At 42.9% G+C, this 13,990-nt stretch overlaps 1 protein-coding gene across 5 annotated transcripts in view; it reads right to left on the bottom strand.

The window, feature by feature from the left end:
• Positions 1–13,990, bottom strand: part of CACNA2D3 (calcium voltage-gated channel auxiliary subunit alpha2delta 3) — a 941,064-nt gene that overhangs the window by 297,194 nt on the left and 629,880 nt on the right. For 4 of the 5 annotated variants that reach the window (XM_015130679.3, XM_077993170.1, XM_015130680.3 and 1 more), the window contains exons 12-13: positions 13,832–13,910; positions 2,198–2,331 (exon numbers count right to left, since the gene is read on the bottom strand). In XM_015130679.3, coding sequence (XP_014986165.1) covers positions 2,198–2,331; positions 13,832–13,910 — 213 coding nt within the window. Of the gene's footprint in view, positions 1–2,170; positions 2,332–13,831; positions 13,911–13,990 lie in introns of all 5 variants that reach the window. The other variant, XM_077993172.1, reaches the window with a different exon arrangement.

Below are 13,990 nucleotides of genomic sequence, written 5' to 3'. Positions count from 1 at the left end.
AGAGATTGCCCCATTTGGCATTCCCACAATCAGTGAATAAGACTGTCCCTTTTCCCATAGCCTCACCAACAGAGCGCATGGTTAAGCTTTTAGTTTTTGCCACTGTGATGGGTGAGAAATGGTATCTCATTATAGTTTAATTTGCATTTTTCTTATTATGAAGTTGTACATCTTTTCTTATGTTTAAAAGCCATTTTTTATTCTTTTTTGTGAATTGTCAGTTTTTTTGCTCATTTTGTTCCTATAGCAATTTTGGGGGATTCTCCTCAATTTAAAAAAGTTATTTATATATTGGAGATTATTAATTCTTCATGTGTGCTATATGTCACAAATATTTTCTCCTATTTTATCATTTGTCTTTTGGCTTTGCTTATGATGTGTTTTTGGCTTACAAAATTTTTTTGTTGTTATTCTTATTTTAAGTAGTCAAACTTATTTATCTTTCTCCTTATTGCCTGTAGATTTTGCAGTCATTATTAGAAAGTCTTCCCAGAATGCAGGTCACAAAGAAATTTACCCAGGTTTTCTTCTAGTGCTTGTAATGGTTTCATGTTTTACAATTTAGACGTCTGATCCACTTGGATTTCTTCCTTGGGTATGATGTGAAGACTGAACTAATTCTACTTTTCTCTAAATGGCTCTGATTTTCCCAAAAGCATCTGTTACAAAGCCCATCTTAGCCCCACTGATCTGAGACGTCACCTCTATTATATATTATATCCCCATATGTAGTTGATTTTGTTGGACCTTCTACTCTACTGATCTGTCTATCCAGGTGCTACTACCACGTTTTAATTATAGAAAATGTGTCTTATATAATTTTTAAATTGATGAAACAAACAAAATGACTGACCAAACTGGCTCTTTGGGGTTTGTAGTACACAAAACCACTGAGTGATCTGGTTACTTTAATACTAGCTAGCCACACTCCTCCTCCTCCTTACTCCTATTTTTCCTGCCTTACCCAACAACAAATAAGAAGAGATGAAGTTATCACCATGGTTGCTATTGTTAATACGGTGCCAACATAAATGGGGCAGCTCATTTTGTTTCCATGATTTAAAACCAAACTGGGGACAGACTCAAGCTGATAAAAGCTCACAGTCTCCCCGGCATCGGAGAAGGCTTTTCAGATCAACATCCATCTTTATTCAAGATGACTTTTCCTGGGGAAGGAGTCTCCCTTTTTGACAAGGAGATACACTCGTATTTCCAGGGCTGCATTGCATACTTTAAGACTGAGACGGGGCAGGCTGCTGTGGCCTGGCCTGTGTCATGGTGTCCCCTGAAATGAGTTCCCACATGCTTTTCCTGCCCTGAGTTTGCCTGCAGCTGCCAGAAGTGCAGCAGGAATGAGAGAGCCCAGGGAGAAAAAAGCTGACCCATGACAGCCATCGAGATCACTCTGGAGGACAGCTGTGTCTGGGTTACAGTGATTAATGTGATGTTAATCCCAACAAAAATGACTGGAGAGAGGCCCTGTAAGAACATTTACAATCAATAAATGAAAAACACCACTCCCATCAGACTCATTATCACTATGAAAAATCACCCTGAGATTACATAAGAAACCCGGCCATTGAGCCATTACTTGATGACTGGCAAAGCTCCTCCTTTTCAGCTAATTCGGCATCAGAATCTGCTGCTTAGAATTCGGCTTTAGAATGGGCCCATGGCCAGAGTTCAAACAACAATCAAGTGCCTACTGAACCACCATTCAAGCATATTCTCACTTATGCATGGGAAGAAAATGCAACTGCAGCCTCCATGGTGGCCCCAATTCATTATTAGAGCTAAGCTTTGGTTACATTCCCAATTGAGACACAAAGATTCATTGCCAGGACTAGCGCTCACATATGGTGAGGACAGAATCTAAGAATGCTTGTAATCATTGCTACACTTACAGAATTTGAACACATGTGAAAAAGCAGCATAGAAGTAACTAGAAAAGACACAAGCAAAACGTGATTTCTTTTGCACAGACCAGCTACCTTTCTGAAGTATATGTCATACTTTCTAGTACATTATGATTATTCACCAACTTTGCTTGTCAAGGTGATCAACACTATACATACAATCAAGAAAAGTGCCACTGAACCCAAAAAATACGAGTGATACAGTTGCTATGTTCTAGAATTAACACAATTTAGGGATGGGGGTAAAGCTCAGCCTCTTTTCCAGGGCCCCGTGGACTCACAGTGCTGTCGATGTAAGCTTCAGTCCACACCACATCATGCTCCTGGTCGATGACTTTGGGCCGGCTGAGCACGTGAAGGTATTCCATGACATTCTCCTGCACGTCAGCCAAGGTGGAGATTTGAGTAAAAAATCCTGCCAAAACCCAAGGGAGGGCCAAATTTAGTAACAGACCGAAAGACCTGCAACTGGGAGTATGCATATGCCACGCTTTCTTGTCCCTTTTCTTTGTGACAACACGTTTAAGTGCAGATGACTATGCCCATTTTAAAGATAAGATGACTGATACAAGCTCTGCCTCCCGGGTTCACGCCATTCTTCTGTCTCAGCCTCCCGAGTAGCTGGGACTACAGGCGTCCGTCACCACGCCTGGCTAATGTTTTGTATTTTTAGTAGAGACGGGGTTTCACCATGTTAGCTAGGACGGTCTCTAGTTTCTTTCTTTTTTCTTTTCAATGTTAGCTCCTCTCTCCCATTTTTCTTTTCAATGTTAGTTCCTCTCCCCCATCACCTACTTTATGACTAGTAAGGTCATGTTAGAAAATACAGTCAAGCAAACGTAATAAAATTAAAATCAACCACAAACTCATCTCCCAGAGGAAGTTCCTGTTAATTCTTTGGAGAATATCCTCCCAGACTTTATATGCACACCACCCTCCCTCATATATACATATATATACACACACACACAGAGTATATGTTTACACACACTGTGTGTGTGTATGTGTGTGTGTGTGTGTGTGTGTTCCCTGGCAGAAATGAGAGTCCTTTCTACATGACATTTTGTAACCTTATTTTTTCACTTTTGTGAGTCTATTTCCAAGGGAAAAACTATGAACCACAAAAATTAAAGGCTATTTCATTTTTACAAATATAACAATAGTTATGATTAATTTTTGAGTGCTAAGTGCCGTGAAATTTGCTAAACACTTGATCAATGTTGTCCCTTTTCTTTGTGACAACAAGTTTAAGTGCAGATGACTGTGCCCATTTTAAAGATAAGATGACTGATACAGATGGAGATATGTTTTTTGCCTATGCTCTCTCAGGCATCAAGTAGCAAATACAGATGATGAGTCTAGGTTTGTAAGTCTCTTAATTTGTCCCTTTTACTTCTACTGAATTTTGCCCTTTGTATGTTTGAGGCTGAAATTTGTCATATCATGATGTGGTCATATCATGATGTGGTCCCCAGCGCTGCCTTTTATATATGTTGGGTAGACATGATTTCTTTTCTTTTCTTTTTTTTTTTTTGAGATGGAGTCTTGCTCTCTCACCCAGGCTGGAGTGCAGTGGCATGATCTCGGTTCACTGCAAGCTCTGCCTCGCGGGTTCACGCCATTCTTTTGCCTCCGCCTCCCGAGTAGCTGGGACTACAGGCGCCCGTCACCACGCTCAGCTAATGTTTTGTATTTTTAGTAGAGACGGGGTTTCACCGTGTTAGCTAGGACGGTCTCAGTCTCCTGACCTCGTGATCTGCCCGCCTCGGCCTCCCAAAGTGCTGGGATTACAGGCGTGAGCCACCCCGCCCGGCCGGGTAGACGTGACTTCTAAGCAACAGAAACATTCTCAACATGCTGTTGTCTTATGATTGGGGACGCCATTTTGATCTTGAGTTCCAGGGCACTACTATGTTCCTGCACTGATGAAGAGTTCGGGGTCACATCTGCTTTGCTATGGGTTAGGAGATGTTAAAAGGGAAAGGGTGAATTGAACACAGGCCTGGATCCCTTGGAGCGAGCCCTTCATTCACACATTGATTGAAGGTTTTCTTGGTGTTTAGCATTGAAGAAGCAGCGATTAACAAGGTGAGCAAGACCCCTGCCCCCCTGGGGCCTGGCAGTTCTGAGTAAACAATTACAAAATGGTACATTCAACATTAAGCTAAAACATACAACAGGTACAGCCAATCAAATGTGGTTACCCTGAGCAAGGGTCAGTGTAGCTGGAACCTGAAGGATGAGGACCAGTTAGCCAAAGGAAGAGGGATTAAAGATAGTGTCCAGCAAAACAAGGAGTATAAATAAGGACCCAGAATCAGAGAGAATCAGGCCCCTTCTAGGAACTAAAAATAGCTCAGAATGGCTGGAGTTAAGGAGTTGGTGGAGTTGGTAGAGAGAGTGTAGAGACAGGATGACATAAGATGACAGAAATGGGCAGGAAGACTGTCACACAGAACTTGGGAAAGAGTTTAGACTTTATCCTGTAGACAGGAAGGATTTCAAGCAGAGGATGGACACAGATTCTTGTTTCCTCCCCGTGCCTGTAAATAAGGATCTTAGGCTCATACCAGCTTCTACTCACCAAACAAATTAAAGAGAGTATGTGTGCCTCTGAGGCCAGCTCCATCGCAGCACTAGCTCCAGAGTTTATAGAATCTCTTAGTGACTAAAACAGGGCTCAGGATAAGGAAATACCAGCCTTTCTGTTGTCCAGAAAGGGTCGGGACGCACCCAGAGGATTTCTAAACAAAGGCCAGCTGGTTTGAATTTGGTGTGCCGACCCCAAACCAGGTTGGGACCATGTGGCTTCTGGGTTCCTGATGACAGCTCTGCATAGTGCTAATTAGCATGCATTGTCACTCCTGCCTGCCCCACCCTCCTGGACTGGGCCAGAGCCTTTCCCATCCCAGGGGAAACAGGGCCCCAAAGGAATAGGCTGTGAGTTTCTGTCCTAGTTTGAGACCTGGGAGCAGGGCCTATGTTCACCTCTCTCAGCCATCAGGCACCATAGTTAGGGAGACCCATTTAGGATGCTGCTCTAGCAATGCTCCTATGTGGTTCCTCTTAGAGGCATGGTTGGAAAGGACAGGTTTTAAAAAGGTTTGCCAGAGGACAGGGAACACACCACACCCATAGTTATCATCTCTCCAAGCATGGAGGCTGCACTCAGCGTTTGACAAGAAAGAAAATATTTCACCTTTTCTTTAGTAGGCAAATCTTGGGCTCTACATAAAGGGTCTTGACACAGAGGACAAGCTAAGAGGGGTGCTACCATGTTGAAGGAGGGGGACACAGCTCAATAGCTCTGGACCTTTAGGATACAGGGATGAGCACTTTGCAGTGTCAAATAATTCTGTTTAGGCGCCTGTGCTCCTGGGCCCAGACAGCATCTTGTAGGAGTTCTTCTTGGTTGTCTGTATTCACATCTAATCCTCAAAGCCAGCAGTAAAGCTCCCTGACTTGGGTTTTCCAAAACAGTGCCAAGGGAAGAAAGATGAATTTAAGGAGGAGGGTAGGAGGGACAGGTCATTAGCATAGAGAAGGAGTTGGGGAAAAACAACCATACATTTGGAAAAGGACAGGGCTGAGAAATCATCCCCACTTGGTCTTGCTTATCACAGCCAAGGTTCTAAAAGATTACAGAAAGCTGACTTCTGTCTCCAGAGTGACAGACCCATGGTCAACTGTATACCCGACACCTCTACAGGGATAACTAGCAGAATTCTCAGGCGGAACTCATCCAAAGCCAACTCCTGACTTCCCTTCCCAAATCCATTCCTCTCCCAGTTGGTCATTCCCATCTCAGAAAATGGCACCACTGCCCAGAGAGGCCAAAACATAATTATCCTCGATATCCATCCTTTCCTCACCCCACCCCATATGTAATCCACCAGCATGTTCTTCTGATCCTATCTCTAAGATAGATCTAAACTCACTTCCCAATCTCCACTGCTTCACTACTCCAAGATGCCATGATCTCTCACCCAGAGTCCACAAGAGTCTCCCCACAAATCCCTCTCCTCCTTGTCTAACCTCCTCATAGCCATTAGAGATTGTATAAAAGGTCGCAGCAGATCATCATCTTCCTGGTTGAAATCCTACAATAGCTTCTATTTAGAGTTAAAATAAAATCCAGATGTCTTACCCTGACCTCCAAGACCCTCCCTGAATTGGCTCCACCTACCTGGGTGACCTCATCCCTGCTGTCTCCCTCTTGCTCACTGTTCAGGCTTGCTGGCCTTCTTTCCCCGCCTCTCACATGCCAACCATGTTCCCCCCCTCAGGGCCTGTGCACTTGCTGCCCTCCGCCTGGGACACCCTTTATCCCATTTTCCATGTTTGCTTCCTTTTTGTCACTCAGGGATCAGCTCAGAGAGGCCCTCCCTGACATTCCTGTCTGAAGTCACTTCCTCTCCCTTCACCCTGCATCAGTTCCTTCAGAGGACTCATCCATCATTGGATTCTCACTTGCTTATTGTGTTCTCTCTAACTGGAATATCAGCTCCATGAAATGATTCAAAAATCCCCACCTTGTTGAGAGCAGTATTCCCAGAACAGGGAGGGCAGGTATGCAGGAGCCATTAGTAAAGCAGGAACATTCACTGAGGTCTTACTGGGATCCACCTTGCCTTTCTGCATGTGGGCCTCACGATGGCCCGATGCATATGCTCACCGTGTAGGGGAAGAAACACAAACTCAGAGTCAGTAATCTGTCCTGGATGAATTCGAATCCAGGTTCATTTGATTCCAAAGCCTTTGCTCTGAACCACTGAAGACACTGCATCTTTTGCTGTTGGGAAGGGACAGGAGCGATGCTCCGAGCTCCTACCCCAGGAGGGTAACTCTAATGGGCTATTTGTGTATTGTAGCTGCGGAACTTTGAGGATGGGGATGGGGCAATATATGACTGTCCTCTGAGGTTTCGGCAGTGAGCAATAACAAAGTTCTACTCAAAGCCCAGTCTATAGTTCCAACTTATATTTCACTATGTAGACTAGGGATGCAGATGTATAAAAAGGTAAGAAAAGATAAAATTTTAAAAATAATATTAACAATAACAATGTATGTTGCAAAGCTTATGCATATTTGATTCCAACCCATTAACATTTAAAATCTTTCTGAGTCTTTTTTTTTTTTTTTTAATGTCTTAGTATAAGTTTTAGTTAACAAATGATTGATAATAGGAAATCGCTAAGGGCTGGAATCTGGCTGTAACCATAGACACTTCCCTTGTTTTCCCTCTGTATTCTCTCAGCTGGCCACTTTCCCTTCCCTTTCCCTCTGTTTTTTTCCTGTTAAATTCTAGGTCTTGAATGTTTATTCTCTTTTTTAATGTGCTTTTTCGAACTTCATATATCATGTAAGAAAACAGAATCAGCAATCATTCGGTAATTACCAAGGAGCAATTAATGCTGAAATTAGCCACCTATTACAAATGGTCTGCTCATTTTTCTCTACAACATCAATTTATTTACCTTATTCCCTTGCAGAGCTCCTTCTGTGAACTCTGGGTTACAAATACTGCATGTGATAAACCATATGCAGTGCAGTGCTTTGTGTTTCTGAGATATTACCACCCTTCCTTGGGGATTTTTAGAGTCTTTTGCCTCAAAGCTGCCTGAGCACGAGAAGCTCCTGTGGTGAATCATTAAATACTCCACTTTGCAATGACCAGATCTGAGGGTACCAGGAGTCTGTCCTTGAAGGGCAGATCCTAGCTGTCTACCTCATATAGTGAGGTCCTCCTTCCATCTTTGGAGTGATGGGTGTAGCTTCCTTTGAGTCCTTTGAGTCTTTGAGTCTTTTTAAAGACTCTTTCCACCTTAAGCAAGGCAGGCTGAGAACCTGAGAGCCAGTACCAAAATTTCAGTCTCTAGAGGGTGCTGGGGTAAGAATGAGATTTAGGAGGGCAGTGAAGGTGATGCTGTGGCTTCCCTGGTTTGCATTCCCTATGAGCAATGGTGTTCTTGGAAGACGCTCCCAATACTGTGTTCTGTTTCATCTTCCTCCTCCTCCCTGTCAAGATCACACACTACTGAAAAAAAACCACTTATTTCTATAGAAAAATGTATAATTTATAAACAGCTTCCTACCTCCCTGTCTTCTTTGACTTCACAAAAAACAAGCAAGAGGCCTGTTGAGTGCTGAGAGCAGAAGAGCCCATATTCATGATGTTGGAGAGAATGGACATCAAGGGCAAGGAGCCCAATGGCCTTGGTGGGAGAACTGCACTCCTGAGCAGAGCTCTCAAAATCAGCTTGAGCCTCAGAGCAAGGGACATATCTTTTCCTTTGTGACTATGACTACATTTTAATTTCTAACTCCAAATTAAAAATAAAAGAGAAAGAAGAAAATAATCTAAAGGTACACTCTGGGGAAATAGGAATGCTGTCTCTTTCCTATAGCTCTGTGGCTGCTCCCATCACACTTTGCCGTGGTTTCTCCTGGTCTCATCTTATCTACAGCCTTAACGTCCCCAACTCTGAAACATCAGGACCTGAACCATACCACTGTGCAAGCTGAAGCAGTGCCATTTCCAGCACATACAGGCTGGGCATAAATCCCAGCTCTGGCCTTTGTTAATTATGGCACATTGAAGTCCTTTCTCACCCTCTAGTTTTCTTTTCCTAGATTACCTCAAATGAAGAGAGATATGTAAGAGTTATCTATGAATCACAGCTTTCTCCTCTCCAAAGAGAAGCAGCCTCACATCTGGTGAAAAGTTCAGGCTGGGGCTTTGGATCACCTGGGCCTGAATCCTAGCTCTACCACCTGCTGGCTGGTAATCTGGAACAAGATGCTAGTCTCGCTCAGCCTTAGTTTCCTTCTCTGTAGACAAAAATGATGATAACAGTACCTCAAGAGCCTTTGGAAGGATCAAAAGAGGTAATGCACAGATGTATTCTTTTCTATGCCTGGCACTTAGTGAGCAGCCTGCCATCCTTAGTTGCTGTTTTACAATAACAGCAAGCATCACCATCTTCATCGCCACTCAAAATCTCTGATTCTAAGGAATGTGTGCAATGAACTATGAAAAGCTTTTTAAATAGCTGCTGTTTGTACCTTCCTTCACCTGTCTTGAAATAGCAAAATGTTTTAATTGCCACTTTTCTCCTGCCCCCGCCTATGACCATTCCGGCCTCATAAATGTGAAGCTATCTTTTGGGGGACACTACATGTGGAAAGATACAATGAGGTTAAGAATCTTTTTATTGAAAAAAGATTGGGAGCTGGACCTTCCAGGAAGTCTCAAGCCACCAGTTCTCTTTCAAGTAAGGAGAGAATGACCTTTAGCCCACAGAAAAGGGGTAAGCTAAGCAGACGACAACACATGTGGCATTTCAATTGGACCTGACGATGACTGATCGGTTGAGAACCCAAACATGGAGGCCCTTCTTTATTTGCACAGCTGGAAAACACTCCATTAACTGTGATTTTTGAAGGAGAATCAGCCAGTGCTTATTTAAAATCTTGGCATACTGAATGTTAGAGAAGGTCACCATGGCTTTGTGAAATATCTGAGCTAGTCAGTAGTCGGCCCTCTTTTCTGTGTTCCAGTTCACTTGTTTTTGAAATAGTGTGAACACAGAACTTTAAATTCCACCAGCCATTCTACAGTGGCAATGATTGTTTTAATGTATTTAAAATGGCTTGCTGCTTTGTCTCATTAGGGTTGGTTCCCTCAAGACAGGACCTACTTATGCATAAAATGAAATAAACTCACAAGCTCTAGGCCTCCCTGGATTTTGCTGGTAGACTGGAGGAGGCAGAGAACTATTGCAAGGGGGGTACGAATGTCCCCAGACATTCATTTCCAGAGGAAAGTGTCTGAGATCTGCTGGCTAAGAACTGTCTCCATGGCTACCAGACTCCCAAGGAAGAAGTCCTGCACAGATAGCAGGTCCTTGACCACTAACTCAGCAACAATGTGAGAGCCCTCATGATTCTTGCTCCCTCCCAGGGTCATTCTGTGGTCAGGCCCGGTGGGTTAGTTCTACCTCCTTGGACTCTCCTTGGGTCTGCTCTGGGGCCCTGAATGCTAATGCTTCATTTCACTGCAGAACTTGGCCGAGTCAGGTTGAAAATATGTAAGGGGGCCCTCTGGACCTCATGACACTTGAGATGAAAAATGTTATGCTGCCTCCATACTATAACAATCTGAGACTATAAACAATGATTTAATTAATGACCATAGAAGAATACTTGCTCACCGATGTTACGTGGTCCAAAACCCCTTAACTGACGCAACGTGAAGCCAATGTTTATATGGGCACAGATGACTGGAATATCACATTTTGATGGCATTGCTACTTTGAAGAGCGGCAAACAGTGACATTCCCAAGGCTCTTTACATAGAAGCAGAATGAGGAAGGTGAAACTATCGAGAGGGGCTAACTCTGGTAGCAAGGGAAATAACTGGATGTGGACAGGAAGGGAAGGAGAATTATCATGGAATCCACAGCCTGTCCAGCCAAGCAGCTACTATTACCTCCTTGGATTTTCTGCATTGCTACTCATAACTTATAAATCCTAAAGGCAATATTCTATAGCCGGGCCCTAAAATACTCCGAGTTGACTAAACTGTCTTCAAAAGGATGCCTCGAAAATTCTTATAAACAATGACTAAAACTAAATTATGGTGTAATATTAGTTGATTAAGACAAGACTTCAATTTGAGTAATTTTCATCAGCTGGACACAGACAGTGGTAAAAACAATAACCCATGACTAAATGCATACTAGCTGATGGAAGAATTGCAATCTGATGTGGCAAGAAATAACAGGAAATTTTTTTTTTAAATTTAAAAATGGAAAGAAACTTTTTTCAAGACCACAGAATAAAGGAAAAAATGGGAAAAGTATAGCTAACTCAAGGTTTTTAAATGTCAACAAAGTTCCAAAACTAATTTCAAGAAAGGCCTCTTCACTCAGAGGAACTCTGGGATCTACTCGGCCTCCATCTCCTCTGCCTGTGTTCTTCCTATAGCTCTCCCTGAAAGGAGGCCAAATGTATAACTCTGAGACAAGTAGAATTATTGACACCTTTTAGTGAAGCAAGCCAGACAATGAACGAAAACAATTGTAGAATGTGTTATTTTAGAGCTTCAAGGATATGTTAAAAACTTCCATGCAGCCCTTCCTTTTTCAGATGAGGAAACTGAGCCTTGCTTAAAAGACTGTTCAAATAAAAGCAGATAATTAAAGAAAATGCCAAGCAAAGGGAAAGATGGGTGGAGGTTTAAGAGCCTGCCTGTTCACCTATTCTTAGAGAACTTTCCCACACTCCCATCCACAGTGCTGAGTCCCCCAGAGCACTTATTTCTCCATGGGCTTTCTCTGCCCACACCCAATTCAGCAGGGAGAAAGAACTGGCCCAAGCTGGGTACCATAATCTCTTCACGGGGGTGAGGGGGTGAGGGAGGACGTGAAATTAGACTTTAGATTTGCTAGTCAGCCTTGAATGGAAAAGATATACATTTTGCTTTCTTATATTGTGCCTTGCCCACAGTATTGTTGTGTGGATGGATGAGCATGCATGATACGGGGTGGCCATTCCTGGCTATATGCATGCCATAGTAGGGAAGGTCTACCTACAGAGAAGTAAGAATGCCATGGACATGTCAGAAGAAACTGAGAAGGAATAGAAAAACAAAAACATGTCTTCCTTCTCCCTTGTGAGACCCAAGCTTCCCTTCCCACCAGGGTTCTGAGTCACTCCCCTCTCTCTCCAAAACGCCTTTTTAAATTTCAGGGAACAACTTTGGTGGCTTGCACCTAAAACAACTTTGTCTTAGGTCATGAAAACTGGAGCGCAGACCCACAAAGCCTTTACTCAGTCCTCTTTTCTCCACTAAAGTCCAAACACTGGAGCTTTTATGAAGGATGGCTTGGGAGACCCACTGAAAGCAGACTGCTGAAATCTATCAATCCCAATCTACTGTGCTACAGGACCTGCCTTCCTTCATTAGGATTTAGAGTCAACTTACCTATTTTTTCAGACATCAAAGGAGCACACGCTGTGGTACGAGGTTGGGCTCTGTCAGAGCACCCAAGATGAAATCAGAGTCAAAGGCTGCTCTCATGGAGCTTGTAGCCTCAGAAGGGAGGCAAACAGGACCCAGAGATCAACATAACATGAGAGAATAACTCAGGGCACTTACATACCAGAGACCAAGCTACCAACTTTATTTATATGGCATCATGTCATGCCCACAACATGCTTGAGGGGAAGGTATTGTCACCACCTCTGCTCTGTAGATGACATGACTCAGACCTACCCAGATAGGTTTGGTAACTTGCCCATAGTTGGTGGAGAGTGATTGCTCAATTTGGATACAAGGAGTCTGGACTCTCCCACCTATTAACTTGCTACGCTTTGCCTTCTTGGCTGCGTATAAAATGAAAAGAAGGCCTTCACAGACTGGGCAGCCCTATTACTGACTTTCCAGTGCTGTCCCCAAACTATTTGTTTCTGACATGCAACAGGGGATTGGTAATCAATTAACCTTATGAATATAAAAAAGCTAATGATTACTGAGCACTTCTTATGTCCTAGTATTGAACGAGGCACTTAATATGCACCATTTCATTAATAAGAACCAAAGGAAGAACTGGATACAAACTTTCAGTTAGACAGAAGGAATGAGTTCAAGAGATATATAGTATAACATAGTGACCATAGTTAATAACGATGTGTTATACACTTGAAAATTGCTAAGAGAATAGATTTTAGGTATTCTCATCACAAATAAATTATAAAGATGTAAGGCAATACATATGTTAATTAGCTTGATGTAGTCATTACACAATGTACTTATACTTCAAAACATCATGTTGTATGCCATAAATATAAATAATTTTGTTAGTTAAAAAAATTAAAGGAAGAATTATTATTACCGTTATCATTTTGAGTATTTGAACATTGAGGCAAGTTAAAGTTGACCAACTTAATTAGTAATATAGGTAAAGTTATGCTATAAGAACATATCAAACTAAAAATCTCAGTGGCTCAACACAAAAGTTTATTTGTTATGAACACTATTTATAATCCAGTGTGGGTTGGCAGAGGCAAGGGACAGTGAAAGTCATCTGCTCCATGTGTTCACTCAGGGACCCAGGCTAATGAAGGCTGCTGCATCTCATGACTGTTCTGTCTGGACCATGTACCTTCAGAGTTCACTAGAACAGAATAGAGTACCAACACCACCACACTAGCTCTCAAATGCTTTAGCCCAGAAATGACTCAGGTTGACTTCACTCACGCCCTATTGGCCAGAACCAGTCTTGAAGTCCCCACCTATATGCAAGAAGGCTGCGAATGATGAGAGAGCATATGGATATTTGATGCACAGTAAATGTCTCTGCCATAGTAATTCTCCCAAGGCCACTCAGCTACTAATCAGAAGAATGGAAAGACTTAACCACTCCACTTGACTATGTCCTCAAAATTTGGCGCTGGGCGTAGTGGCTCATGCCTGTAATGAGGCCACTTTGGCGGGCAGATCACTTGAGCTCCAGAGTTTGAGACCAGCGTGGCTAACATGGCAAAACCCCGTCTCTACTAAAAATACAAAAATTAACTGGGCATTGTGGGGCACACCTGTAATCCCAGCTACTTGGGAGGCTGAGGCACAAGAAACACTTGAACCGGGGGGGCAGAGTCTGAAGTGAGCTGAGATCGTGTTAACTGCACTCCAGCCTGGGCAACAGAGCAAGACTCTGTCCACAAAAAAATAAAAAACAAAAAAAACCCCCATAATTTGGAAGAAACCATTTCAAGTCTATCAGTAATCACTTAGATATACCCAGACTTTACCTTAGAATTATTAGAACTCTCTACTTTCTCATGAATATTCCTAATTCTGAAAAAGTAGGTGGAAGTTATTCAGAGCCAAGCACGTTGGGAAGACCCACCTTTGTTGGCACAGGCCATCCACTTTAGATTGTCTGCAAATGCAGCCTCTCGTCCAATGAGGTATGTGAAGATGCGAACCTGAAAGGAAGACAAACGCATGGCTGAGTGGCATTCACTTTTTGCCATCCTGCGCAGATCACATGCATGGCTCACACACA

Source organism: Macaca mulatta, chromosome 2 (genome assembly GCF_049350105.2).
Source record: "Macaca mulatta isolate MMU2019108-1 chromosome 2, T2T-MMU8v2.0, whole genome shotgun sequence".
NCBI classification, from domain to species: Eukaryota; Metazoa; Chordata; class Mammalia; order Primates; family Cercopithecidae; genus Macaca; species Macaca mulatta.
This window is presented reverse-complemented; position numbering and strand designations above follow the sequence as displayed.